General features: G+C 36.4%; 4 protein-coding genes across 5 annotated transcripts; 2 read left to right on the top strand and 2 right to left on the bottom strand.

Moving 5' to 3' along the window:
* Positions 1-11: 11 nt before the first annotated feature.
* LOC121785424 (CDP-diacylglycerol--glycerol-3-phosphate 3-phosphatidyltransferase 2-like) lies at positions 12-3,196 on the bottom strand. The gene is made up of 7 exons (XM_042183842.1): positions 2,654-3,196; positions 2,132-2,229; positions 1,995-2,045; positions 1,612-1,725; positions 873-929; positions 677-762; positions 12-564 (listed from the first exon to the last, which is right to left on the bottom strand). Exons 1-7 carry the CDS (start codon positions 3,093-3,095, stop codon positions 444-446), a joined length of 969 nt encoding a protein of 322 aa, XP_042039776.1. The 5' UTR covers positions 3,096-3,196; the 3' UTR covers positions 12-443.
* A 5,296-nt stretch (positions 3,197-8,492) lies between these two features.
* On the top strand, positions 8,493-14,923 carry LOC121785162 (TBC1 domain family member 8B-like). Its single transcript, XM_042183538.1, has 18 exons — positions 8,493-8,798; positions 9,357-9,426; positions 9,528-10,112; positions 10,192-10,341; positions 10,432-10,545; positions 10,781-10,839; positions 11,021-11,087; positions 11,221-11,272; positions 11,375-11,467; positions 11,635-11,718; positions 11,868-12,256; positions 12,569-12,630; positions 13,090-13,159; positions 13,497-13,577; positions 13,647-13,748; positions 13,925-14,058; positions 14,251-14,338; positions 14,518-14,923. The coding sequence occupies exons 1-18, from the start codon at positions 8,737-8,739 to the stop codon at positions 14,626-14,628; spliced, it is 2,373 nt and encodes a 790-aa protein (XP_042039472.1). The 5' UTR covers positions 8,493-8,736; the 3' UTR covers positions 14,629-14,923.
* Positions 14,924-15,517: 594 nt separating this feature from the next.
* Positions 15,518-19,060, bottom strand: LOC121785421 (probable serine/threonine-protein kinase PBL7). Of its 2 annotated transcripts, XM_042183840.1 has the most exons (6): positions 18,807-19,060; positions 17,079-17,272; positions 16,798-16,987; positions 16,303-16,694; positions 16,149-16,209; positions 15,518-16,023 (listed from the first exon to the last, which is right to left on the bottom strand). In XM_042183840.1, the coding sequence occupies exons 1-6, from the start codon at positions 18,889-18,891 to the stop codon at positions 16,016-16,018; spliced, it is 930 nt and encodes a 309-aa protein (XP_042039774.1). In that variant the 5' UTR covers positions 18,892-19,060; the 3' UTR covers positions 15,518-16,015. The 2 variants fall into 2 exon arrangements, with proteins under 2 accessions (XP_042039774.1, XP_042039772.1); XM_042183838.1 differs by having other exon boundaries at positions 15,518-16,209.
* Positions 19,061-23,857: 4,797 nt separating this feature from the next.
* LOC121785499 (elongator complex protein 6-like) lies at positions 23,858-25,628 on the top strand. The gene is made up of 5 exons (XM_042183949.1): positions 23,858-24,177; positions 24,306-24,378; positions 24,765-24,973; positions 25,057-25,203; positions 25,306-25,628. The coding sequence occupies exons 1-5, from the start codon at positions 23,959-23,961 to the stop codon at positions 25,426-25,428; spliced, it is 771 nt and encodes a 256-aa protein (XP_042039883.1). The 5' UTR covers positions 23,858-23,958; the 3' UTR covers positions 25,429-25,628.
* Positions 25,629-25,679: the final 51 nt, after the last annotated feature.

The raw sequence follows: 25,679 nt of genomic DNA, 5'->3' as shown, positions 1-25,679 counted from the left end.
CAAAGCAAAAATTACAAAAAATCATCTTTTACCCAAAATAACTCCTTGAACAACCTGCTTAGTATAGATAAACAGCATCATGATCATGCTTCATGATTTTATCATACCAACTATATGGAACATTTAATAACAAATAAGTATAATAGTAGAAGTACATTAAATTTTATTTTCTCCTAACTCTTTTAACGAGCATTCTGGCACTACTAGGCTAAATCATTGGTGGGAATGCCATCCACTGCTGGTCGCTCGTTGCATCGGTGATGAGAGGTCACTATGGCAACGAGCATTATTCTGTCTCATATATTTTTTTGGATAACTAGAAGACGTTCCTGGGGCATAACTCTAAGATGCTAAAGAATCTCAAACGGAGCAGCACTTCACTATGGGTGTGGATGTCCTCGCTCCTCCAATCTTCGTTATAATTGCTGTGCTGCTACGTGGAGTTACTGCAGAAGCACTTTCCATATCTTACTCATGTACACAACCAATGACCATAAGGCAAGCCATGCTGAAATATATAGCAAGAAAACTCCCGAATAAGCAAAAGTTTTGGCTCCAATGATACTGCAGAAATAGGAAGGCAGAATACCAGTTTCAGAAAACATATACGTATATATATTCGATAGATTCAATTGAACATAGCTGGATTATATGAAGGAGAAGAAGAAAACTGAACCTGCCGTCTCTGGCAGCCAAGAGGATGGTTAATGCACTCATCTGTGAGGCAGTTTTCCACTTTCCCAAATTATTGACTGCAACAGCCTAGAAAAGTTAAGCAATGAGTCCGTATGAGTTTGAGGATTCCATAGTTCACCAGTTTCACAGTTTGTAAGTATTAATTTTAGTAACAATTCAATTTCATCAGTTAAAACCTGAAGAAGCTTTCTGTCCTGAGCAGCAGCCCATTCCCTAACAGCAGACATAGTAATCTACATGAAGACATAAAAAACATGTAAATGCAAGAACCAACCAAATCAAACATGGACAAGTATTTATGCTTGGCAAAAGAGGAACTTCAGTGCAAAATTAAAGGTGAAGAAAACAAGATTTCCAAAGTCAAAATCAGTTATCGCCTTATCAAACTCTGTTAATGATATCTAAATACTAGTAAAAACAAAAAGGAAAGGAAAGGAATATCTCTTCTTGGTTGTATGCTCCATGTATAATAGATATTTGTATGCTCCATGTATAAGAGATATCCATACACATTTCAAGCTGGTAGCTGAATGTTTTCTCCCCATATGAAGATTAAATATGTCACTATGATATTATTCTAAAGCATATCCATCAATCCAGATATAAGCCCGATTACAATTTTCAGAAAGTCATAATATTAGTGTCGCATGGGATAAAAATAACCATGTATCATTGCCCTATTTCTAAGAGAATTAATTCATTGTTCCTTGCAACTATACCAAACACCATTGGATTAGAAGGATAAAAACTTTAACTTTCCACTCCCTCTTCTACTTCTACTTTCTAGGCACAATGCATATCATTCACACAAGGGGGGGGAGGGGGTTGAATTATAATGGGAAATTTACCTTGTGCATGGATATGCTAAGAAGACATACATTTTGCTACTGTAAGAAGAAAGTATAAAGCTCTCACCTCTCTGCCAATTATAGCAATAGCGGGTATAGTTAACAACCATGGTACATGCCCTAACCCACCAGCTTCAATAGGTCTGGTACACAGCAAGATCAATGTGGCAGCAACCATAAGCTGCATTTGTTTTACGAAGAAAGAAAATAACTATGTAGTCCACAAAAATTGAAAAATAAATAAAGCATAATACTTTTTACAGCAAGATAATAAGATATACGCATCTTCATAGGTTAAAGTGTACACTTGGAAGAAGTACCAGAGTTTTACCTTGGAAAAATGTAAATTTCAAATTTTGACATTTGAAGAAATTTTTTCAAATTTATTTACATATTCACTGTATTTATTAAACTTTTCTGCCAAGTGAATCCAGTTGCTCTTAGAGTTACCTTATCTGCCACTGGATCCAGAAACGCACCAAACGGAGTTCCCAAATCCATCTATCAAACAAAAATTTCATCAGCAAGAGGGAAAATATATAAAAAAAAAATAAAGAGAAGATAACAAGATGACTCAGAGACCACACCTTTCGAGCAAGGTATCCATCAAGCCAATCTGTAAAGGCTGCTGCGATAAAAATACCGGTTGTAACAGCAGATCCCCACCAGCTCTCAACATAAAATGCTAATCAGTTGAAAGTAAAATGTCAATCTCATGACTTCCATAAACACAACAAACAGCAACTATAAAATAGATAGAAAGCACACTCAAACCAAATTTACGCCTACGCCACCAATCACTAAAAATAATATAAAACTGGTTATGCATTTCTACATAGAAATTACAGCTAGATTAACGATAGCAAATAGACTGCATTGTCATCATTGAGATGGATGGTAATGTTATATCCGCAAATTTCTTATGCAACAGATGAACAAACCTCAAGCACAATTATAAAATCAGAATACAATCAATTCTGCAAAAGTAGCCTAACACATTGTGCTCAATCATATTCAAAATCGCATAATTCGAGATTAAACTATCGAGGTTTCCAAAAGATGTTCGTAATCAATAATCAATTTACGATGTGAAATTATTCGGTACGTACTGCCTACAAGGAGCGGCACCGCGGCGACGCGTCCAATCGTCAAAATCGTAGGCAACGTAAGCAGCTTCGCCGCTGGCTTCCCGGTTAGCTTCTGCGCCGGGGGCGACACGTCGGACTGGCTCCCGGCCTTGCCATTGGCGGTGGCGCACATTTTGGAACGGAAATTAGTATCCGAATTGAAAAACAGATTTCTACCTACTTCTCCGTTTCGAGAATCCGATGGCAATCGGAGACGTTCCCGGCCACTCCGCGAAGCGATTCTACGGCGCGTCGGATGTGAGAATGCGATCGTCCTGCGCCACCAGCCGGCGGATTGATTCGGCCGGATAGTTGCCGTCGATTGGCCGGTGGTGGTGGTGGTGGCGGAGGAGGGGGAGAGAAATGTATAGGGTTGGTGGGGGCGTAGGATAACGGAATTGGTGAATTTGAGAGCGCCAGGCATAGTGTGGGCGGAGTTAAATTATCACGGGAGGCGCAAGTTAGCGGGGGAGGCGTAGGTTAGCAGTGGTGAAGACGAACGATTCTGCGTGTGCATAATGACCTAATTTTTCTCCTACACGTACATCAACATGTTAGGAAATTTGGTGTCACATTTATTTTTGGATTTATCTATAGTTCTATTATTGTCCATATAATTGAATATATTAATAAAAAGCAATACTCCATGTTAGATTTGATTATTTTTATAGATGAGTGATGCTAAATGGTCATATTGTGGCTGGCCATAAAAATAAAAAAATTAGTAAAAAATAGTACATTGAATGCTAGTTTACTTAAAATTAGTTCATCTTAAAAGTATCAATTTATCTGAGACTAATATACCCTTGTGTACAAATAACAAACTAACTCATTAAATAGTATTTTGGAAAAATTGAACTTTGAATACTCCATGTAAATCTTTTTCGTTTCTTTGATCTTCTTCTATTTTCTTTTTTTTACTTTTATCTATTATTTTATAGGCTATTATTTTAATTGCTTAGTATGTATAATTACTTTACAAATCAGAATATAATACGTTTCAAGTATTAAAAACACCACAATGTAAAATCAAAGAAAAACATAAAAATAAAAATAAATGACACTAAAGAGAAAAAAAATACACATAAAAGATGAAAAATAAAATGTTTAATTGATTTTCCAAAACTTATGAGAAAAGGGTAATTAAGTAAAATTATCTTAGCACTAACTATTAATATTAATTTATTGCATTGACGTTTATAATTATTTACAAAAATGTCATTGTGTGGCTGGCCACATTAGGGCACCCACAATGGGACGCCCGATGGCACGCCTTATGCGTGCCATCGTCCTTGGGCGCGGACGATGCCTCCATTGTGGGTGCTCGCCATAGGGCGCACCCTATGCCCACGCCCTAAGCGTCGGGCGCGGAAGAAGCGCGGACGATGGCCTATCGTCCGCCCCATCGGGCACCATTGTGGGCTCTGCGGACGATAGGCCATCGTCCGCGCCATCAGGCACCATTGTGAGCTCGGCGGACGATGGGCAGGGACGATGGCACGCATTTTTGAATTTTTTTTTTCGAATTTTGTCTATTTAAACCTCGTTTCTCATTCACTTGTTCATACGAACATCTCGCCTCTCTCATTTCTCTCATCTCTCACATTTCTACCTCTCTCACATACCAAAATGAACCATAACGACGACACTAGTTCTAGTTTCTCGGAGTTAGGTAGTCCGACCTCGGAAGCCTTAGATGCAGCCGTTGAAGAGGTCATGGCGGAATGCTTAGTCGAAATGCAGCGCGAGGAGGTGGCGGCGGAGCAGATCCACATGCCTATTCGACGTCGGACGGTTGTCCGACGCGACCACGCGGCAGCTCACCAACGTCTAATTGCAAACTATTTTGCCTAGCAACCACGGTGGGGAACGACCGTTTTCCGCCGCCGGTTTAGAATGCCGCGTTACCTTTTTCTCAGCATTGTTCGGACTTTGTCGTTACGTGATGAATACATGACGTATCGGGAAGATGGCGTCGGCAGACCCGGCCTTACACCGTTGCAAAAGTGTACGGCTGCACTCCGTCAACTGGCCTAAGGCACAACGGCAGACATTTTCGACGAGTACCTCCACGTCGGGGAGACAACAGGCCAAGAGTGCCAGAAGAGATTTTGTAGGGGAGTTGTGGAGGCCTACGACGACACATATTTGCGCAGGCCGACTGCCATTGATTGTCAGGGCATGATGAAGATGCACGAGACGGCGCACGGCTTTCCTGGGATGCTAGGGAGCATCGACTGTATGCACTGGGAGTGGAAGAATTGTCTGACGGCGTGGAGAGGTCAATTCACTAGTGGATACAAGGGCAGCCACCCGACGATGATCCTCGAAGCCGTCGCTGACCATCGGCTCTGGATCTGGCATGCTTACTTCGGCGTGGCTGGGTCGAACAGCGACATTAACGTCCTCAACTCATCCACCCTCTTCACCGAGCAATGCAATGGCAACGGCCCGACCATCGAGTTCACTGCCAACATGCGCCAATACCACATGGGTACTACTTGGCCGATAGCATATACCCACGGTGGCCTGTTTTTGTGAAGACGATCAGCTGCTCAATTGGTGAGAAGAGGGTTTTATTTGCACAAAAGCAGGAGGAGGCGCGGAAGGATGTCGAGCGGGCATTTGGTGTGCTCCAAACACGGTGGACAATTCTGAAAGGGCCGGCTCGTCTCTGGTTCAAGGAAGTCATCGCCGATGTCATGTATGCGTGCATAATCATGCACAACATGATAGTCGAGCATGAAGGTGGGACCATCACCGACTGGAACGATGATGAAGGTGCATCTAGCTCGTCCAGCACGGCGACCGATGCCCCCGCTAGAGGATTACCGACGGGCTTCAATGAGGTTCTATCTAGACAGACCTCAATGCGCAACCAGCAAGACCATGCCCAGCTCATGAACGACATGATTGAAGAAGTGTGGGCCCGTAACCGCCGTCGCTGAGTTTACGTATTTTTTTAATTCGTATTGTAATGTATTAAATTTTATAAATGAAATGAAGTTTTTTCCCAATTTTTTTAGTTATTTAAATATTCAAATAAAAGAAAATGCATATGGCGCGCCTTAGGGCGCCACACTGCAGGTGGGAGGGTATGACTATAAAATGATGACGTGACGGTGCATAGAGCGTGCCTTAGGGCGCGCCTAAGGGCGCCCCATTGCTAATGCTCTTATGGCTGCATAGCATTACTCTTTATAGATACACTCGAGAATGTAATGTGTGATATTATTTATTAATATTTTATTGATATTTATACTCGTTTTTCCATTATAAAGATTATAATTAGCCACAGAGTTTAAAAATTTGAGGAGCCAATTTTAGTTTAAAGTAATGTTTTTTTCTCTTAATTACGTTGTGTAGTCGTGGGCTGAATTGTTAGTATAGCAAGGTCCATTCACTGCTAGAGAGTTTGGTAGTGATTATAAATAAAGTTGACAATACAAAAAATTGGCCTTAACAGCTTTCAATTAATATTTTGTAGAAGTTTTTTGGTTATTTATCTTCTTCAATGTGTTTTTTTATAGTCTTCTATTTTGCGTTGTATTTTTCTTATGTTTCAATTTTTTCATTATACCTTTTTTAGTTTTGCGTTGTATTTTCAATTTTGCGTTGTATTTTTCTTATGTTTTAATTCATTTATTTATTATTTATCTTAAATTTCACCGTGTGCGTATAAAAAGTATTGAAAAGAATGTCGTAGATTTCTCTTAGTACTCATTTCCCTCTCGCATATCTACTCAATATTGCAGTTGCTCTCGACAATGCTAACACCGAAAATTAAAAAAATGTTTACATTGACATGAGCTTCATAGTCAAAATAAATTAATAATTACTTCGTCACTGATTAAGTAGTAGTATGATTGTGGATTGAATTATATATGGCTATATAGTTTGGTAGGAAATATAAATGAGGGTTATTCTTTCCACCAAAAAAATGTATCCCAATAATCTATAAATTGGATAATTTTTTAGACAAATTAATTTGCAGTGATTCAGGGGCCTACATGTATCTGCAAATAATTGACTATAATTATTCACCACCTTTATTGTCTTGTCATAAAATTTAAAATTAAAGTTTTTCTCTTTTTGTTCCCTTTACAATAAAGTCCAAGAGTCGAGCACTCAATTTATAAGGATTGAACTAATATCATGATAATATAGCCAATATAAATTTGAGAGCTAAATATCTACATATAATAGTAGATGATTTTAGAAGTTAGATGACACATTAATCATGTCTATCCTCATCACAAATCTTTTTAAGTGCCTCCTCCCATGCCTTAGCAAATGAGGAATGTCAAACATATTATTTTATGCCATGAGAATATGGACTATCCTTACCAAATAAAGTACAAGCATTGAATATATTTGTCCTATAAGAGGTAATAATATCACATTGCAAATACAGTCTTTACAATAACACTAATACATTATTACATTACGTATAGTTGTACATTTATTGCAAAAATACCGTGTGACACATTCCATCTATAAATTTTTATCCTAATTTGAATTCGAGGCTTTTATAGCCAATTTATTGATAATTATTATTAAAATTATAATTTTTTATTATTTTGTAGTCAATCCCATGACTAATTAAATCAGAATAATAATCACATTTATTCATTTTGTTGTCATATTAATCTCATTTGATTTGTCATATTAATCTCAATTTGACGATTAAGGAATAATTGAGAAAAAAATTTAAATGAGGATTTTATAGCAGTAAAATTTTACAAGTTAACATTAGGGGTGGGTAGGTACTGTATACCTTACCGAAAATTCGATATGAGAAAAAACCATACCTTTACCTTACCAAAATTTTCGGTATACCTTATTTTCGGTATGACAAATTTCAATATCGATACCATACCTTATTTTCAGTATGTCATATCTAAATTCGGTATACCGTACTTTTGATGTATACCAGAGTTTTATGATATATCGGACTACAATACGACATACCAAAATATCATTATTTTGTAAATAATTCTAAATACAAACACAAATGAAAATAAAATTTCAAAAATACTTAGAAAACATGAAATTTAATCAAACTCAAACATATTCAATAAAAACTGCAACAATTAAACTCCACGCAATCACATAACGTTCAACGATATTTGTTTGGAACTAATTTAACTAAAATCTTATATTTGTTTGAAACTAATTGATTCAACGATATCAAGTTTTCCTAATTGAGTTTATTTGATTTTATATTTACATGATTACCCACAACTATAATGAGGCAAGATTTGATTTCTACATGTAAATATTTATTTGTTTGGTAAAAGTATGAATTTACTGATATAATTTGGCATATATTGATATCGGTATATACCGTATTTTCGGTATACCCCGGTATACCTCGGTATATGAAAATTCATACCGTTACCGTATCGAAATAAATCGGTAATGTATCATACCTTACCGAAAATTGCGGTATACCGAAAATCCGGTATTTTCGGTATTTTTTCGATACGGTAAGGGCGGTATTTCGATATTTCGGTATTTTTACCCAGCCCTAGTTAACATAAGTAATGATTACCATTTGTCATTTAATTTAGATTTACTTTTATAAGTATCCAAGAAAAAAAAAAGTTGCTAGAATTTTCAAACATATCCAAAAAAATTGAAAGCCTCAAAATTGTCAACTCCATTTTACAGTTTACCTTCTTCAAATTCTCTTCATTTGCAGATTTTTTTTCTCTGGAATTCCGTGCTAAGAAACAACACCCTTCTTCACATGTTTAGATTTCTCATTCGACGGTAAACTCGCGCTTTCCATGTGATAATAACCACCACCCATCCCACTACCCCACCCCCACCCACCCACCCCACAACACCCACATACTAAATCAGTAGTTCGAGTGTGGAAGCTGCTGCTGACTGAGGCTGACGGGCTATATCAATAGCCAAGAAACAAGAAAACCAGACGACCATTTCTCATTTATCAATTCCACACCTTAATCCGCGGCGGATCAATCGGGGTAAGAGAAAATCTAGGACCCAGAAAAGTGGAAGTGGGAAAAAAGGTTTCTTTTTTTAGGAATTCGACAATGACGATTGGAGGAGGAGCGGCGGAGACCCCAGCTCCGGCGATTTCGCTTGATCACAAGAGGTATTGGGCGGATTTCTAGCCCTCATTTTGGTTTCTTGGACTGAATTTGGAGTAGCTCTTTTGTGCGTGTGTGTGTGTCGGTGCTATCCTTTTGATCTGCCACTTTATTATTGACGAAATGTGTCTGTTGGTTTACGATCTGGGGGGATCTTTCCATTCGACAGTTGAAGGAATCATGTTTTGGAATGATGGATGAATGTGTAGAGATGAAATGGTATAGTTTTGGATAAATCACAGAGATTAGAGATGGTGTTTGTTGATTGAGTGTTTGTGAATTGAAGAGATTGTGATCAAAATGAAATGCTTGAGGTTGGTGGATGTGTAATTAATTGAGTAGGTAAGTTTACAAAATGCTTTTATGTTGTAATGGTTAAAGACGTTTTAGGTTTCGAATATGCATCATTGGAGGCTAATTCATGGTGCCATGGAATAGGATTAAGTGAAAGGGGTTCCTTTAGTTGGCCAGATTCTTAAAAGAAACTCGATTTAGGTAAAGTACTCCTTATCTTGTATGAGTCAGAATTTGACTCGGTTTCTTGATATCCTTTCGAGCAACAGGGATGCTTATGGGTTCGCAGTGAGACCTCAGCATCTTCAGAGATTTAAAGAATATGCAAATATATACAAGGTCTGCTAATCCTCGCTGACAAATAAACTTGATTTTGCAGCTCAATATTTTTCTTATTTTCTACTGAAAAACTTGAGTTTAAAAATCTGTTCTGCTTTTAGGAAGAAGAGGAGGAGAGGTCGAAGAGATGGAAGGACTTTCTAGGAAGGCAGTGTCAGTCTACTCAATCTGGTGACAGCATTGTTGCTAAGTCAAACGATGAATCGACCGCTGAGGATAGTTCGAAAGATGGCGCTGAAGCTAAAGATGCAAATGGCAGGAAGCCTGAAAATTTGAGTGAAGAGAACGAAGATGCACAGTCTGAAACCGGAAACAAAGGTCATCAGGTCAGGACATGGGCAGAAATCAGACCTTCTCTTCGAGCCATAGAGGATTTGATGAGTGCCCGTGTGAAAAAAGTAAATTTAATGAAAAATGAGCCAGTGTCTGGTATGAAAAAGAAACTATCTGCCATTGAAGAGGCTAGACCTGGAAAAGGAGCTTCGGAAGATGACTCTGATGAAGAGTTTTATGATTTGGAGAGATCTGAATCAGACACCAATCTAGAATCCCTTTCAGCAGAAAACAGTCCTGCTTTGGACTCGCCGGTCGATGGCCATGCAACTCATTCAGAGTCTTTGCCTCCATGGAAGGAAGAACTGGAATGTCTTGTTCAAGGAGGGGTTCCTATGGAACTGAGGGGAGAGGTAGATTGCGCCTAAATGAACTCTATTGTGACAGTTTTCCTCACACTTTTTTATTTATTCGTTTCTCTTGGAATTACAGCTCTGGCAAGCTTTTGTTGGTCTTAGAGCACGCCGAGTAGATAATTACTATCACAAATTACTCTCTCCTGAGACTGATGAGGACGACAATCATGAGTCAGATCTAGTGCGTGAAGGTATACCTGAGAAATGGAGAGCCCAAATTGAGAAGGTTAGCAATTAATCTTTACCTATAGAGTTACTGTATAGAGTATCATTTTTTTTGCTAGATATAACTATTAGAAATTCAATTTTGTAACAGGACTTACCTCGAACTTTTCCTGGTCATCCTGCTCTAGATGAGGATGGTAGAAATGCTTTAAGACGTGTGCTTACTGCCTATGCACGTCACAATCAATCTGTTGGATATTGCCAGGTATTATTCTTGCATTATGAACAAAAGAAATCTGTGACTGCTTAGCCACTTCAAATTCCCTGGCTTGATTGCTTTCATAATGTGTTATGATTTTGATAAAACCAAGCAATTTGCACTAGTCTTGCTAATGTGCAATCATATTTGGTTAAATCATTCAGATATCACTAATTGCCTATATCTCCAAGATCAAGCTATTATCATTTGTCACATCTGGTTTTATTTCTGATCTATGCAGGCCATGAATTTCTTCGCAGGCTTGTTATTGCTTTTGATGCCAGAGGAGACTGCATTTTGGTTAGTTGAGATGTTTATAGCTATTATATTTTTTGCATGCCTAACAATTGACGGAGTAGTTAAGATGCTGCATTCTGCTTGAGAATCGCTGCCTAAAATGAATATTTTTCGGTGCTTGTTCAATACTACTACTTCGTATTGGATTTGGCTGAAATATAAGAAATTGTTTTGACTTTCACAGGACTTTAGTGGGGGTCCTAGACGACTATTTTGATGGGTACTATTCAGAAGAAATGCTGGAATCACAGGTACTCTTGTTAGTTTTTGTAAAATTCTTACTTAGCTGAGTAAGGAGCTGAGCCAGCCAATCTGTTTTATTTTTAGCGGATCATGGTCAAATGGCATAATATAATTAAACTTCCTTGTGTCTTCTCTTGGCAGGTTGACCAACTAGTTCTTGAGGACTTAGTGCGCGAAAAATTTCCAAAATTGGGTTAGTCTCTCTTTAGATTAGTTTTCAATGTACATTGTTTCGTTAGAGGACTTTCTTTCCGCATTGTTTCTGCTCCTTATTGTCTTCTTGTTTGTGCTGCAGTAAACCATCTTGATTACCTGGGGGTGGAGGTGGCATGGGTCACCGGGCCATGGTTCCTCACAATATTTATGAATATGCTTCCATGGGAAAGCGGTCAGTTCTTATATCAATCTTGAAGCAATAGTGTAAATTTATTTTGCCTTTAGATATGGTTTAGTCAGCCCTCTTAAAAATCTTCGCACTCTGTCTCTTGCGGTGAGATGTATGATTCTCCTCTATAAGTTAATAAATCTTATGTCATATATTAAATGTGCCTTCAGTGCTAAGAGTCTGGGATGTGCTACTCTTCGAAGGGAACCGTGTCATGCTATTCCGGACTACACTTGCTTTGATGGAGTTATATGGTACATCCTAGTTACAATTTTTGACCGATTTATTTGATAGAAAATCAAAACGTGGAAGCTATCCTTTTATAAACTTGTGAGCGTTTTCAATTAAAGAGTTTCTTGATCCCTTTACCCGATGAGTCTTATTGTTGTTCAGTTTTGTGTAGGACCTGCATTGGTTACAACCAAGGATGCCGGAGATGCAGTCACACTGCTTCAATCACTCGCCGGTTCCACTTTTGATAGCAGTCAACTTGTCTTAACAGCTTGTATGGCTTATCAAAATGTTCAGGAAACACGACTTGAAGAACTAAGAACTAAACATCGACCATCTGTGAAGGTTTCACTGGAGGAAAGATCAAAGGACATTAAAGCTTGGAAGCTTTCCCAGGGTCTAGCTTCTAAGTTGTATAGTTTCAAAAAGGACCCAGGTTTTATAAGCGGTGATGAACTAGAACAAAGGGATATGCAGGTGAATGGTGATATTTCGCATTTGGACTCTTCATTAGTCGATGGGGATGAAGAGAGAGATCCCGTAAAAGATCTCAAAGAGCAGGTATCATTTTCTACGTATTTGACTCTATATACTGTTGCTTACTGCCCCACCTATCTTGTCTAATTGTTCAATTGGTTCTGTTTTCGTATGTCATCCTCTCGTTGTCAGTCTGAGCTCGAATTAGTTAAAGAGGTTCAACTTACGCAGGGACTATTATCTAATGGTCATCATTTAATGCATAAAAGAGTTGCTTCATCTAAATAATCTACAATTATCTCTAATCCCTTTATGATGCATCTCTAAGACATTATTTTTATCTTTGTATCAAAGAGTCATAACATCGTATCTCCTGTTTGCATTGACTGAATTCAGGTGGTGTGGCTTAAGGTTGAGTTGTGCAACCTGCTTGAGGAAAAAAGATCTTCTGAGCTAAGGTAGATAGATGACTCTTTTCTGAGGACAATTGATCATTTCACTCCATTAAATTTTTTTTCTACATAATCGTCTAGTGGTCTTGCCTTGTAATTCATCTTTGCAAAATAAAACATATGGCTATGTTGTTACTAATAGTACCAAAATGGATTTTTGGGCTCAATGAATTATGCATTCGTCTCTTGATTTTATTTGTCGCCCGACACTTAATTTCTTATATTCGTGTGTGCTGTCCTCTCTGATGTTCCTAACAGTGAGTTTTCTTGTTATATTATGAGATGTTCTCATGAGATTTTTAATCCATTCGATCGGATTTGCATTCATCCGGAGGATGATCTGCTTGATGGTCTTCAAAAGAATGTCACTTCTGATGTTCCAAGTCATTTTCTTTTAATTGTCATGTTTACCGGTCCATGTGCTTTTCATATAGCTGATGCGCAGTCTTTAATCTATTCTTACAGAGCAGAGGAGCTTGAAACAGCACTAATGGAGATGGTCAAACAGGACAACCGGCGGCAGCTTAGTGCAAGGGTATATAAGAAGCTTGATGTGTGCTCAGATATCGAGTTTTATTTCTGTAACACTGTTCTTCCTGTGTGAAGTATTGCATGCTAGCTATTCCAGTTCCGCCCTAATTTAGTTAATAGTAGAAATATAAATTATATCATCTCCATTCTCCATCCATCAATTATGTTGCAGGAAGATTATACATAGAGAGGCTTAGGATTTGATTGTTCTTATAAACCTACGAGGATGTATTCGATGTTAAATCAGCAGGGCCTCTTTTTATTCATTTAATCTAGATTATAAGCAATCAGTCTGATATTGCTTCAGTCATAAAAATTTGTTTAAACCCATTGATATGTAGGTTGAGCAGTTAGAGCTCGAAATCTCTGAAATTCGGCAAGCCCTTGCAGATAAGCAGGAACAAGAGAATGCCATGCTTCAGGTAAATTATTGCTAAACTCTCTCTCTCCCTCTCTCGTTTTTTCTTTTACCGTAATTTTTTCCTTTGCAGATTTTAATGAGGGTAGAACAAGAACAGAAGGTCACAGAAGATGCCCGCATGTTTGCCGAGCAAGATGCTGCTGCCCAGAGATATGCTGCTCAAATGCTTCAGGTTTCTCGCTTTTTTTTCATAATAGTTGTAGCTCCGTGTCTTCTTCATTGTTTCTGTGCAACAAAGCTAGTACACTGAGGCAATCGATCACTATTTTTAAACTTACGATCAGTATATAATCTTGGTACTCATTCTACTAGTGGAGATCTCATTGTGTTTGTGACCACCACGTGCAGGACAAGTACGAAGAAGCATCTGCGACCCTGGCTGAGATGGAAAAGAGAGCAGTCTTGGCAGAGTCCATGCTAGAGGCCACCTTGCAGTACCAGTCTGTTCGAAGCAAAACACAGCGTTCTCCGCGTTCTCCTCGGTAGCCTACTTCTTCGAAATACATCATCGAGTTGAATGATATTTTCTTTTTGAATTCTGATATTTCCTTTTATACGACATAATTGTTTGTTCTTAATCCATTCTTGGCCTATTCCACCCTCTTTATTCTTTATTACAAATTCCCTTTTCCTTAAATAGGGAACCTTAGTGATCCATCATATTTTCTTTGTAGATCCACGCCACAAAGTAATCAAGATCACTCACCCGAGATTCAAGCAAGAAAGACGAGTTTGCTTTCTAGATGGCGGGACAGGAACAAGGTGAGCAATGCAACCCCCTTTCCATGCTTACGGTGATATAGAGCTCAATGCTCTTCATTTGGTGATTGTTGACGTGTTTTCTACTATTCGGATTCATGTTAAGTAATCTGCACATAGAAAGCAGTTCCTATCCTTCCACTTGCGATGTTTGAGTACTCTTAACCACAATGAATGTGCAGGAGAAACCAACGGGGGCTGAGGAGCCAAATGATGAGAAATCGCACGAGGGTGAGAATTCGAGCCTCAAACAGGATGACACCAATGGCCATGAGGTGCAGAAAAAGGTTTAAGGGATCTGAGGCAATTGTATATCTCGATATGTCTTTCCCATCGTTCAAGCTACCTTCTCGAGGCATGTAGAGTTTCGATTTTTGTATGGTAAACGATCAAAGGAGACAAGTCATGAAGGTTAAATTTTTGGTTTTCTTGATTCATTTGACAATAATTTGCTTGGTGAGTAAAGAAATGCTATGAGACAAGAACATGGGTTTTAGAGGTTTGATCAAATTTATAGCATAATATTTTTGTACAAACATCTTCACAATGAATGGTTGCTCTTGCATACATATCTTTTACCAATGGAAATTTATGTACAAAGTTGTGCATTCTCAAAATTTGCTTCTTTGGTCACACCTTTAGTAGCATAGGCATAGCCATGTTTTGACATATAACTTAGGTAAGGGATGTGGACTTGGATTTGTTACTTTTCTTAGGGTTTTTGCCTATAAATTCTTAAACCTTCACTAGATTCTCTTGCATATCAGCTTTCTAAATTTATCTATAAATCACCGAACTATTGATTTGTTCTAATTTTTCAACTAAGTAGGATTTTTATCTTTTGATGGTTGAGTTATGTGGCACTAGTAGACATCATCTAAAACGGCATTAAATTGTTGAAAGTGAGACGACGTCGTATTATACAAAATTAAATAGTTTCATTGTTGATTAGAGTATATTAAGAAAGAATGAGATGAGACTAGGAGCAAGAAACGAGAAATTTACAACTTTAGTACTACAAACATAAGTGTTTCGCTACAAAATTTTGATTAGTTACAGAACTTGCACAAATCAATAGTTTAGACACAATTTTTTATAATTATATCCAAACCCAAATTTAAGAATTTACAAGCAAATACTTCTTTTTGGAAATAAAAAAATGCGAACATCAAGGTCCAAAAATAATTCAAGCAATATGATGTTTATACCCATTCGTATTAACATATTTAAATTACAAGATCTCTCATCTCAGATTCCTGAAATCTTCAAGTACACATTAGAGATAGGTCTGAAAAAGAGGAATTAGGCAAAAAGAAGAGAGAACGAAAACCAAAGAATCAAGAAAAGCCTACATACAATAAAAGGGAAAATCTTCACAAAAACAACATGGTTTGGGTGGGGAGCTTCACCACCTTCTTCTCCATAACTAAAGACGACGACCAACGACACCTCTAGACGAATCCAAACTCCGTAACAGCACCCTTCGAGATGCAGCTTCCGATAATCGAGAGGATCGAAAACTTCACTATATTCATCCATTCCCCGGGGGGGGCTCACATTGGTTCATACAAACCTTTCTTCATGGCATAGGAATCTTGAGTAGCTTATCATCGCGACTCTCTTCGCATTCTTGGAGTTGAGGAGCTCGAGCTCGGCCGCTGCACGGGCTGAGTCTCGGGGTCATATTTCTGCGAAGCAAGATAAGTTAAAGCCGTCACCACATCCGCCATGAGAGGCCGCATATTTGGTTGCTCCTGTACACACATTGCTGCGACGGCGAGAGCTTGGTACAGTCCCCTCGCCGGATACTGACCTTGGAGTGTGGGATCGGCCATTTGTGAGAACTTCCTACGGTCTTTAAATAGAGGCCGAGCCTGCAAAAGGGAAGCACGGGGACTCGCATAGTCAGTTGACGCGTTTCTTCGTTAAAGATATAGTAAAAACGAGATGGCGGAGAAATGTCTTACCCAAGCAACAAGATTGTGTTCACCAGCAGCTCTTGAATTGTCAATAGCCTTTCTGCCTGTAATGATTTCTAGAAGGACGACTCCGAAACTATAGACGTCGGATTTTAAAGTGAGCTGTCCCGTCATGGCGTATTCCGGTGCACAATAACCGTAGGTTCCCATCACTCTAGTGGACACATGTGTCTTGTCACCAACAGGGCCTAATTTGGCCAACCCAAAATCAGACAACTTGGGATGATAATCTTCGTCGAGTAAGATATTTGAACACTTTAGATCTCGATATATAACAGGCGGGTTTGCTTTATCGTGCAAATACTCCAAACCCTTTGCTGCCCCGGCAGCTATTTTCATTCTCGTATTCCAATCTAGACGTTTCTTATCTGGTGGAAGGTCTGTCACACACGACACATTAGCTTTAGGCACAGATAAAATGGATATTCCGTGTGTATCGTGTAAAACGTGCACATCTAGTTTTAAAGAATTTGGAACACATACCGTGTAGATGGTCTTCCAACGATCCTAATGGCATGAATTCATATACCAAGAGTCTCTGATCTCCATCAGCACAGTATCCGATCAAGTTCACTAAGTTCGGGTGATGAAGTAGACTCAACATCAAGACCTCAACAAGAAATTCCCTGTTTCCTTGCAAACCATTGCGATCAAGTTGCTTTATAGCCACAACCTACAGAACACAGCACAGAGGATTCGTGTCATTTGAAAATGTTGCAACGAAATAAACAAAAAATAGTCGATTCAACTGATGAAAGAATAACCTGGTTGGTGCTTTCTAGTCGTCCTTTATACACTCTACCAAATCCACCTTCGCCTAAAAGACAATCTGGTCTAAAATTTTTAGCAGCAGTGGCCAACTCACGGAAGGTAAACGTGTGAGCAGCAATGTGACCAGACCCTCCGTCTTTAGAAGGTTCCTTCTTTACATCAAACAACGGATTCGCCTTTAGTTTTTCTGCCATAAGGAAACATAAAGAGTCAATATCAATATGAAAACGCAAGGACATACAGCGAACTAAATGTGATGAATAGTCGGAGAAGTATTAACAACATACAATACATGCGAATGCAAGAACAGGTTTTGAAATTCAAAATCAACGCATCCTAGTTATTAAGTACATTAGTAAGTCTGGAACTTAATTCAACGTTGTACTGACACTAGAATGCAACTGAAACGGATATAACCTTCGACAATCAACACAATGAAACTTCACAAGCAGAACTGATCATTCAATATCCTCTAGAGCTTAAGAAGTGGAAAGGGAAACCAAAATGAATCATAACAGAATCATAAACCTCACTGCAACTATATCCGCCCACAGCGACAATTGTAACTTCAAAGAGTGACCAAAATGAATAATGACTAAATTATGTACTAAAGTCACACATGACAAATCATGAAGGAACAACAAAGACTTCGTAACTTCCAGGCTCATCACAACTGATCTCAAGACAATCCGACTACGCTATTCGAGAGCCAACTACATTGACATAATCCAGAAATTTTAACATGAGCTAAGCTAGTGATTTCGATACTTTCACAGGTTGATCAACTTACACAAGAATCAAGAGCTACCCAATGGAGAGAGAGAATGACTCAAACCATCAAAACCATAGACACCAGAAAAATTCAACTCAACAAGCTTATATATCACTCAATAGGAAAATGATCAATACAAAATCCAGACAAAATCCTGACCATGAGATTTGGCAATCTAATGGTCAATAATTAAATAAAAACACGGAGGGTCATTATAAAGTAGTTTTAGGTCATATTATAAAATTCGGGTTTGAGGTCATGTTAAGATCATTTTATGTCATCATTACTATAATGACGTAAAAATAAGCTTATGATGACTTAAAAATGACCTTTGTATGCTTGGTTCTGCATTTTTGTATTAAGAATGAGCTTTGCATAGATCAAAACCCTCACTCAATATAAGTAAAGATTCAATATTTACACAGAAATTACCAATTCACAATTAGCCTAATTTTCCCATAAAGCTACAAAACCTACTTAGCTCCTTACATACCTCCAAAAAATGGGGAAAACTAAACTCACATAAACCCCATCAAAATACAATCAAAGATTCAATCTTTACACATAAATTACCAATCATAATTAGCCTAATTCTCTCATAAAGCCACAAACCTACTTACTCATTATATAACCCACCCAAAAAGGGGGAAAAACTAAAGCTCACATAAACCCCATCAAAATACAATCAAAGGCACTAAAAAAAACTCTTTCCACCAAAAAAGTTGGATCAAGAAATTGCATAACCCCAAAATCCTTCCAATACGATCGAACCTGGAACATTTTTTGACATGAAAATGCGGAAAAAACAAAAACCCCACAATCAAATAAAAAATTTCAAAAACACTAATTAAAAATAAAGGGGATAAAGAGAAACCAGAATTCTGACACACCAAATGAACAAAATCCCAAATAAATTTCCTCTAATAGCCACTTCTACAAACATCTGTACCTGAAGAGATCTGATCATCACACTTCTTATCATGTTCTTTCTTCACTCTCTTCTTCGATTTTCCAGAACAAAGGAACCACCCCATTTCTCAGCTCTCTCCCTCTCCCTATAATGCGAGCTCTAGTTGAGAATTAACAGCTGCAAAAAGGAGAAAAAGAAGGAAGAAATTGAGAAGTCGAGAAGGAGTGGGGGGCCAAGAAAGGGAGACCAAACGCGATTTGAGGGAGGGAGAGAGACAGAGTGAAGTTAGAATTCAGACAGGGGTCTTTTAGTTTATGCCTTTTCGCCCTTGGTTTATTTTTGCTTTGTTGGTCCCTTTTATCATGCCTTATTCTTAGCCAGGCCATGCACTCTTCAAAATTGACATTAGGTACACATTTTGTTTTTTGTTTTTATGGGGTAAATTACTAGAAAAGGGAGTAATAAATTTAGGTCAAATTCTAGTTTGTATTGTAACTTTAAAAATCGGCAGTAAAAACTATGAATTTTAGCACTATACTCAATTTTCTCATGGGTCTAGTTTATGTGAAATTGTATTTAATATAACATCTGAAATAATTTAAGGACAAGATCATTTGTAATTTTATCATTTTTCTCAACACAACTAGCAAATATAGATAATCAAAATATTTCGCTGATGAGAAAAACGATAAATTGTCACCAATATAAAATACTAGTGCTAGACAAAATGATAGTAGTATAAAAGATCATAAACCTTTTTTAGTTCAAAAAAATTTAGGGCATGAATCAAGAGAAATACAGCTTATGTAAATTCTTTTCACTCTTTTCATCTTTTGCATCAGTTGTAATAGCATAAAATTTCAGGGCACAAACACTAAATACTCTGAAAACAAAGGGGCTTTTGTTTTATTTATCATTCAGATAATTTATCAGTACCAAGTACTCCATATCACTAAGTGGGCTGGCAAGGGTAATACAACTGAAAGGACAGTTATGTCCTCCACATATCTTCTGTTTCCAGCCAAAGGGTGAGGGCAGGGTTGTCTTTTGCCACCAACTATCCCACTTTTAATGCCAAATAGTGCACATATTATTCTTTTTGTCTTGTATTTCAATTTTTAAATATAAATATTGCAATTATATTATGCAATATTATAAGAGCAATTATTCTACATGAACTAGTGAAATTAAATTTGGAAATAGAATAATGATTTCATTCATCCTAATTCAATAAGAAAAAAATTGACATTTAAAATTTAAATATATATAGGATACTTTTTAGGCCAGCATTTTTGTATGCAATGACGACATACACGATGATATATAATTTCTGAATTATATTATGGTCAAAACCGTGTTTTTTATATTAAATTATTGTATATCAATTACAATTATATCATACTCATTTTGTCCACAGTTATTAGTCTTATTTTTTCAATTTACAATTGTCTACATAATTAGTCGTCTTCTATTTTGGGTGGTCATCATTCTTCATAAACACACTTTTTGCTCTATATGTCTCTCCAAGCTCATAAATTATACATTAAAAATTATATAGAGACTATATATTCTAGAATTTAAAAAAGTGAGATAATAATCATCACATATTCTCATAAGGACTTTTACATATGTTACACAGTTTTTTTAATTCAATAGAAGCTTAAGTAGTTAATTTAATTGAATGTAGTTGATACCATAGTACATCTATTCGTAGTTAATTTAATTATGTGAACACGGTATTAAACTTTCATTTTCTTTCAAATACAACTCTCATCCTCTCATCACAACATGATGCTATAACAATATTAAGAGTAATTATAACATATATCATTCATTTTAAACAATACATATACAGTTTTATGTACATTAATTTTTTTAATATTTAAATATCCTAAATTTATTTTATTGAGTATGTTTAAAAACTACAGTAGCATTTAACTCATCTGAAATAATTAGATACGAAATCGTAGAAGAAAGTTAACTATGGAGAAATTTATAAAGGTACAAATATAATATTTGGAGAAAAAATTAAACACATATTTTGATGCAAATTATAGTTTTCCACTTTTTCTCGTGCTAACAGTATAATCTGATACTACTATTTGATAAATTATCACAAATTATTAAATTTAACAATGTCAATGATTGCAAGGTTAGCTTTATTAAAAGACAATAAGAAATAGTGCTACAATATATAGTTTCACATCCTGTTCATTTCATTTACATGCTTACACATCTTATATATAGACTTCATACAGAAGTCAAACATATATATGAAACATAACATCAAATTAAATTTTGGACTGTTTTCTGATAGACTTTTTAATTAATATTTATATTAATCTATTTAGACTGTTTATGCTACCCAATTTATCCAAATGCATTGAACATTTTATGACAGGCTGGCATATGCTCTCAATTTTTAGATTTTTGTGAGTAAGGCTATAGTCTAAGTTGAAATATGCTATTTTTGTATTAAATGATGGTGTTGGGAAATGTCCAAATGTTGGCTGGAACAGCAACTAGGAAATTGTTGAAACTTGAAAGTGACTTTCTTGATAGTTTGTATATTTTTCATATTTTTTCTAATAGCAAATTAGTACTCCTATTACTTATAGCTATGAATTACTTATAACTATAAATTATTTATAAGAGGGGTATTTGTTTATAAATTTTCATCAAATTATAGTTTTGTAGATCAATTTTAAAATTTGTTTGTAAATTAATAAATTATTAATTTATTATGATTATGCACTCAATCAAGATTTTGGCACTGGCAAATCTTGATGACTTACATGGCACTATCGAACATCAAATAAGATAACGTCACATTGTAGGCAACAAAAACGACGTTGTAATATACCAAATTAAATAATTTCATTTGTTGTACTCATCTCCATCTCCATCTCATTTCTCATTTATTGTTTCTCTATTTCATCTCATTATTTCTTAATATAAATAAACCTTAAGTCATTATAATACGATGTCGTATCGTTGTCTATAATGTGACATCATTTTGGTTGACATCCCATAAAGCTACATGAGTAAATCCTCAAGTTATGTTGACGCAATAATATTGATTGATTGAATTAATATTATTGTTACAAGACCATAATAAATCAATATTGATTGATTGAATAACCATAATAATTAATATTATGCTGATTGAATAAATCAATTTTTACAAGCTGCTATAAAAATAAAAACTTGACAAAAAGTTTAAGAGTTTAAAAAAATTATCCCTCACAAGAGAAGCTATATAAAAATTAGGGTTGGGAGTTTTGGCACAAAAATGAAGTGAGACAGAAATAGTATAATTAGTATTGCTGCACTATTAGTACTTTTTCAGATTGTAGCTTAATTTATATTAGCAATTCATGTGAGGTATTTATTACTTTTAATCATTAAAATATACTATATTGGACACATCTGCACCAAACTTTGTACTCCAATTTAAGCACCTTTTTTCATAAATTTGCCCATTCATTCCTCTTGTCCAGATCCAGTTTGTTTCATTAATTTTCCCTAACTCTATTTAGACTATATTTATCCACAATTGGTCACAACCGAAAATGCTAGAATATGAATATTTGTTTGAAAAAGGAAATGTAATGTGTATAAAATAATAGCTCATTTAATTAGTTGGAGGACACAATTCAATTTTCTTTTAACACATGTCACCATTTTATTGAACTGGTAATAAGTCCTTTATAAATTACACAAATTGTGAATAAAAAAAAGTTAGGCTTGATATTGGAGGAGATATATTGATAATTTGAATTGAATCCATGGATTAGTGTGTAATCGAATGTTCTGATGTTATATAGAAATACTACTATACTAATCATGAAGTGAAAGAAACTTTATTATTCCATAACTTTTAAACTATGCGAGTTAAATTAAATTTTTAATACAGTTCATATTTTTTTTATAAAACTTATTTTCACGATTTTAAGCTGCTTATTTAATGAGATGGCACAATGAATTAGTACAATAGAGTTTTAACCCCTTTCACATCGTGATGGATAGAGTGAATCTTAGAGCATCCACAACGGTGGACGGACGGACGATCTTAGAGCATCCACAACGGTGGACGGACGGCGTCCGTCCGTCCGTGCCGCTGGCAAGGACGAGCTCCACCGCCGCTGCGCTCTTGCCGCTGGCACGGACGTGCTCTTAGCTAAGAGCACGTCCGAGCCAACGGCAAGAGCACGAGGCGTCGACGTGGCATGTTCTGATTAGCCCGTTGATTTATCATTTTTTTATTATTTTTTTAAAAAAATCGAAAAAAATCTGAAAAATTCAAAAATTAATAAAAAAATATTTTCCCACTTCCTAATAAAATATATCCATTTTTTCCACACTTTTAATTTATTTATTTTCATTATTTTTACCCCAAAATTCATACTTTCATCTATAAATAGTCTCACTTCAAACACAAAAAATGACACTATACCAAACAACTCTCTCAATCTCAAATTTTAGGATTTTAATTATGTAATTTTTAATTTTTAGGAGTCTAATTATGTAATTTTTAATTTTTAGTATTTTAATTATGTAATTTTTAATTTTTAGGATTTTTATTATGTCGTTTTTATTTTATTTGTCATTTGTAATATTATTTAGGTTTTTTTAATGAATTTTAATATTATGGAAATGTTTTTGTTTAATTGAATTTTAAATTGAATTGTGCTCGTCAGCGGAAGAGCACAGCTGTGGGTGTTGTGCTCTTGCTAGAGAGCAGGCAGAAAAAGTGGGTCCGGGCCCACAACCGTGCTCACTGGCAAGAGCACGGTTGTGGATGCTCTTAAAATTAAGATGTAAAAAATGCAAATTAAGAAGGAAAATTATGAAATTGATTATAATGATGAAAACAATATCATTTTAATTATATCTAGAGATATTGTTTTAAGCGTTTTGCCCATATTGAAAAACTCGGTTCCATATTATCACCAAATTAATTGAAAAGTAGTCTCGTGGGATAAGTAATTACAAATGGTAATAAAAATAATTTACGAGATAGTTTTTTTAAAAAATAAATAAAGAATTCAAATTAGGAGAGAGCCTTAATTACTGAAAATGCTCTGATTTCAATCCAAAACCCTAATTTGAAAAATCAAAACCCCCATTTTCTGCATAATTCAACTAGTACCAAATAAACCAGAGAAATTACCATTCAATTCGCGCAGTAATGGCGAATGCTCCGCCGTCTAACCTTCTCGACGAGTCACTCGGCGGCACATCCGGCGGCGGAAGGATGATTCTGGTGGAGGACTGCGTGGAGACCAGCGGAGCTTTCGTGGTGCACCACTTGCTCAAGCGAGCTCTCCACTCTCACTCTTCCGACGCCGTCGTGTTTCTCTCCTTCTCTCACCCTTTCTCTCACTACGATCGCGTTCTCCGCAAAATGGTAACCTTCTCTCCCCTGCTGCTTCTTAGTGAAAATTGTAATTTCAGCTTGTGTGTTATTAGGCTCGGATTTTTTCATTACTATTCTTGAATCCAAAGTTGTGAAGAGGAGGTTGCTTGTTGTTACAGGGCTGCAATCTGAGTGTTCAAAGAGATAATAAGAGATTGCTGTTCTTTGACATGCTTGCATTGGATCATCTAGGTGAGGATTCTATGTCGAAAATCGAGTTTTAGGGCTTAATCGTGTAGGTTATCTTAGCTTGTTGGTTTCTGATGTTTAGAATTACAAATGCTAAATTGGTGAAAACATATTGCTGGGCATTTTGAATGTGGAGTAGAATGAAGTACATACATTCCGATTTTATGTTGAATGTGTTTCTCAACGATTAGGGGCCGTTTACTTCCAGTGATAGGATAAATAGATAGTATAACATTTGATCATCTAATCCTTCGAGTACTCGATCATATGTTTTATCTATGCATTCTATCATAAAGAGTAGACATCTCCTTAGCAGTGTAGTGGTATCTCTTTGTGAATGAGTGACTGGATAAAGTATTTGATGTAAACTGATTGTATGATATTGTTAGATAGGAATCGAGGAAAGACTAGCGAGGATATACTCATTGCCTTGTATGGAGAAGTTCAGAAAGCAGTAGAGGTTTCTCGATCACACGAAGCCACACATCACATCACTGTAGTGATAGATGATGTCTCTCTTATGGAAGTGGATGCCAATGGCTCATCTGACCTTGTTCTTGATTTTCTGCGCTACTGCTGCAGTTTAGCAGCTCAGTTTGTGAGTTTTCATTTGCAATTCTCTGTTTTGCTTTTTTGCTCCCAGCTTTATGAAGATGTTCTTACTACGGATGATTTGGACAGGGTTGTTCGCTTATTGCTCTTAACCACGGAGATGTGTATTCGACTGTCGATCAACCTAACCTTCTTTTACAATTGGAGTACTTGGCGGATATAGTGATAAAGGTCGAACCTTTGGCTACTGGTTTGGCGAAAGATGTTCATGGACAGGTATAAATGTTGAAGACAACAGTCATATTTTATCTATTTATGTAGATTACTGAATATGCTCTCTTTGGAAAATTTTCTGATTACTCTTTTGTTTGTTGATAGTTGACTGTTACAAACAGAAATCTTCGAGTTGACTCTGGCAAATCAAGAAGCAGGATTCATAATTTCCAGTTCAGGATAAAGGATAACATTGTCGAATATTTCTATCCCGGGAGTAAGACTTGAAATCGACAAACGAGCTTCAAGAATTGAGTTTTGTTGCGAATTTTGAAGTCGAGAATCGAGCTTTGTTGCGATACTGAAGTATATTTTGTCCTTTGACAAGCTCCACAAGATGAGACCTCAGTGTTTGTTGCCCTTCTAATGGGTCAATATCTGTTAAACTACAGCCATATTTTCAAACTATATTGTAATTTATTTTGTCATTGGATATGAGTCTCAGTTTTGATGATACATAGGGCGTTCTGCAGGGGAGA

The sequence above is a fragment of the Salvia splendens genome, chromosome 21, assembly GCF_004379255.2.
Source record: "Salvia splendens isolate huo1 chromosome 21, SspV2, whole genome shotgun sequence".
Taxonomy (NCBI): Eukaryota; Viridiplantae; Streptophyta; class Magnoliopsida; order Lamiales; family Lamiaceae; genus Salvia; species Salvia splendens.
Note: the sequence above shows the minus strand (reverse complement) of the source record. Positions and strands in the feature narration are given on the sequence as shown.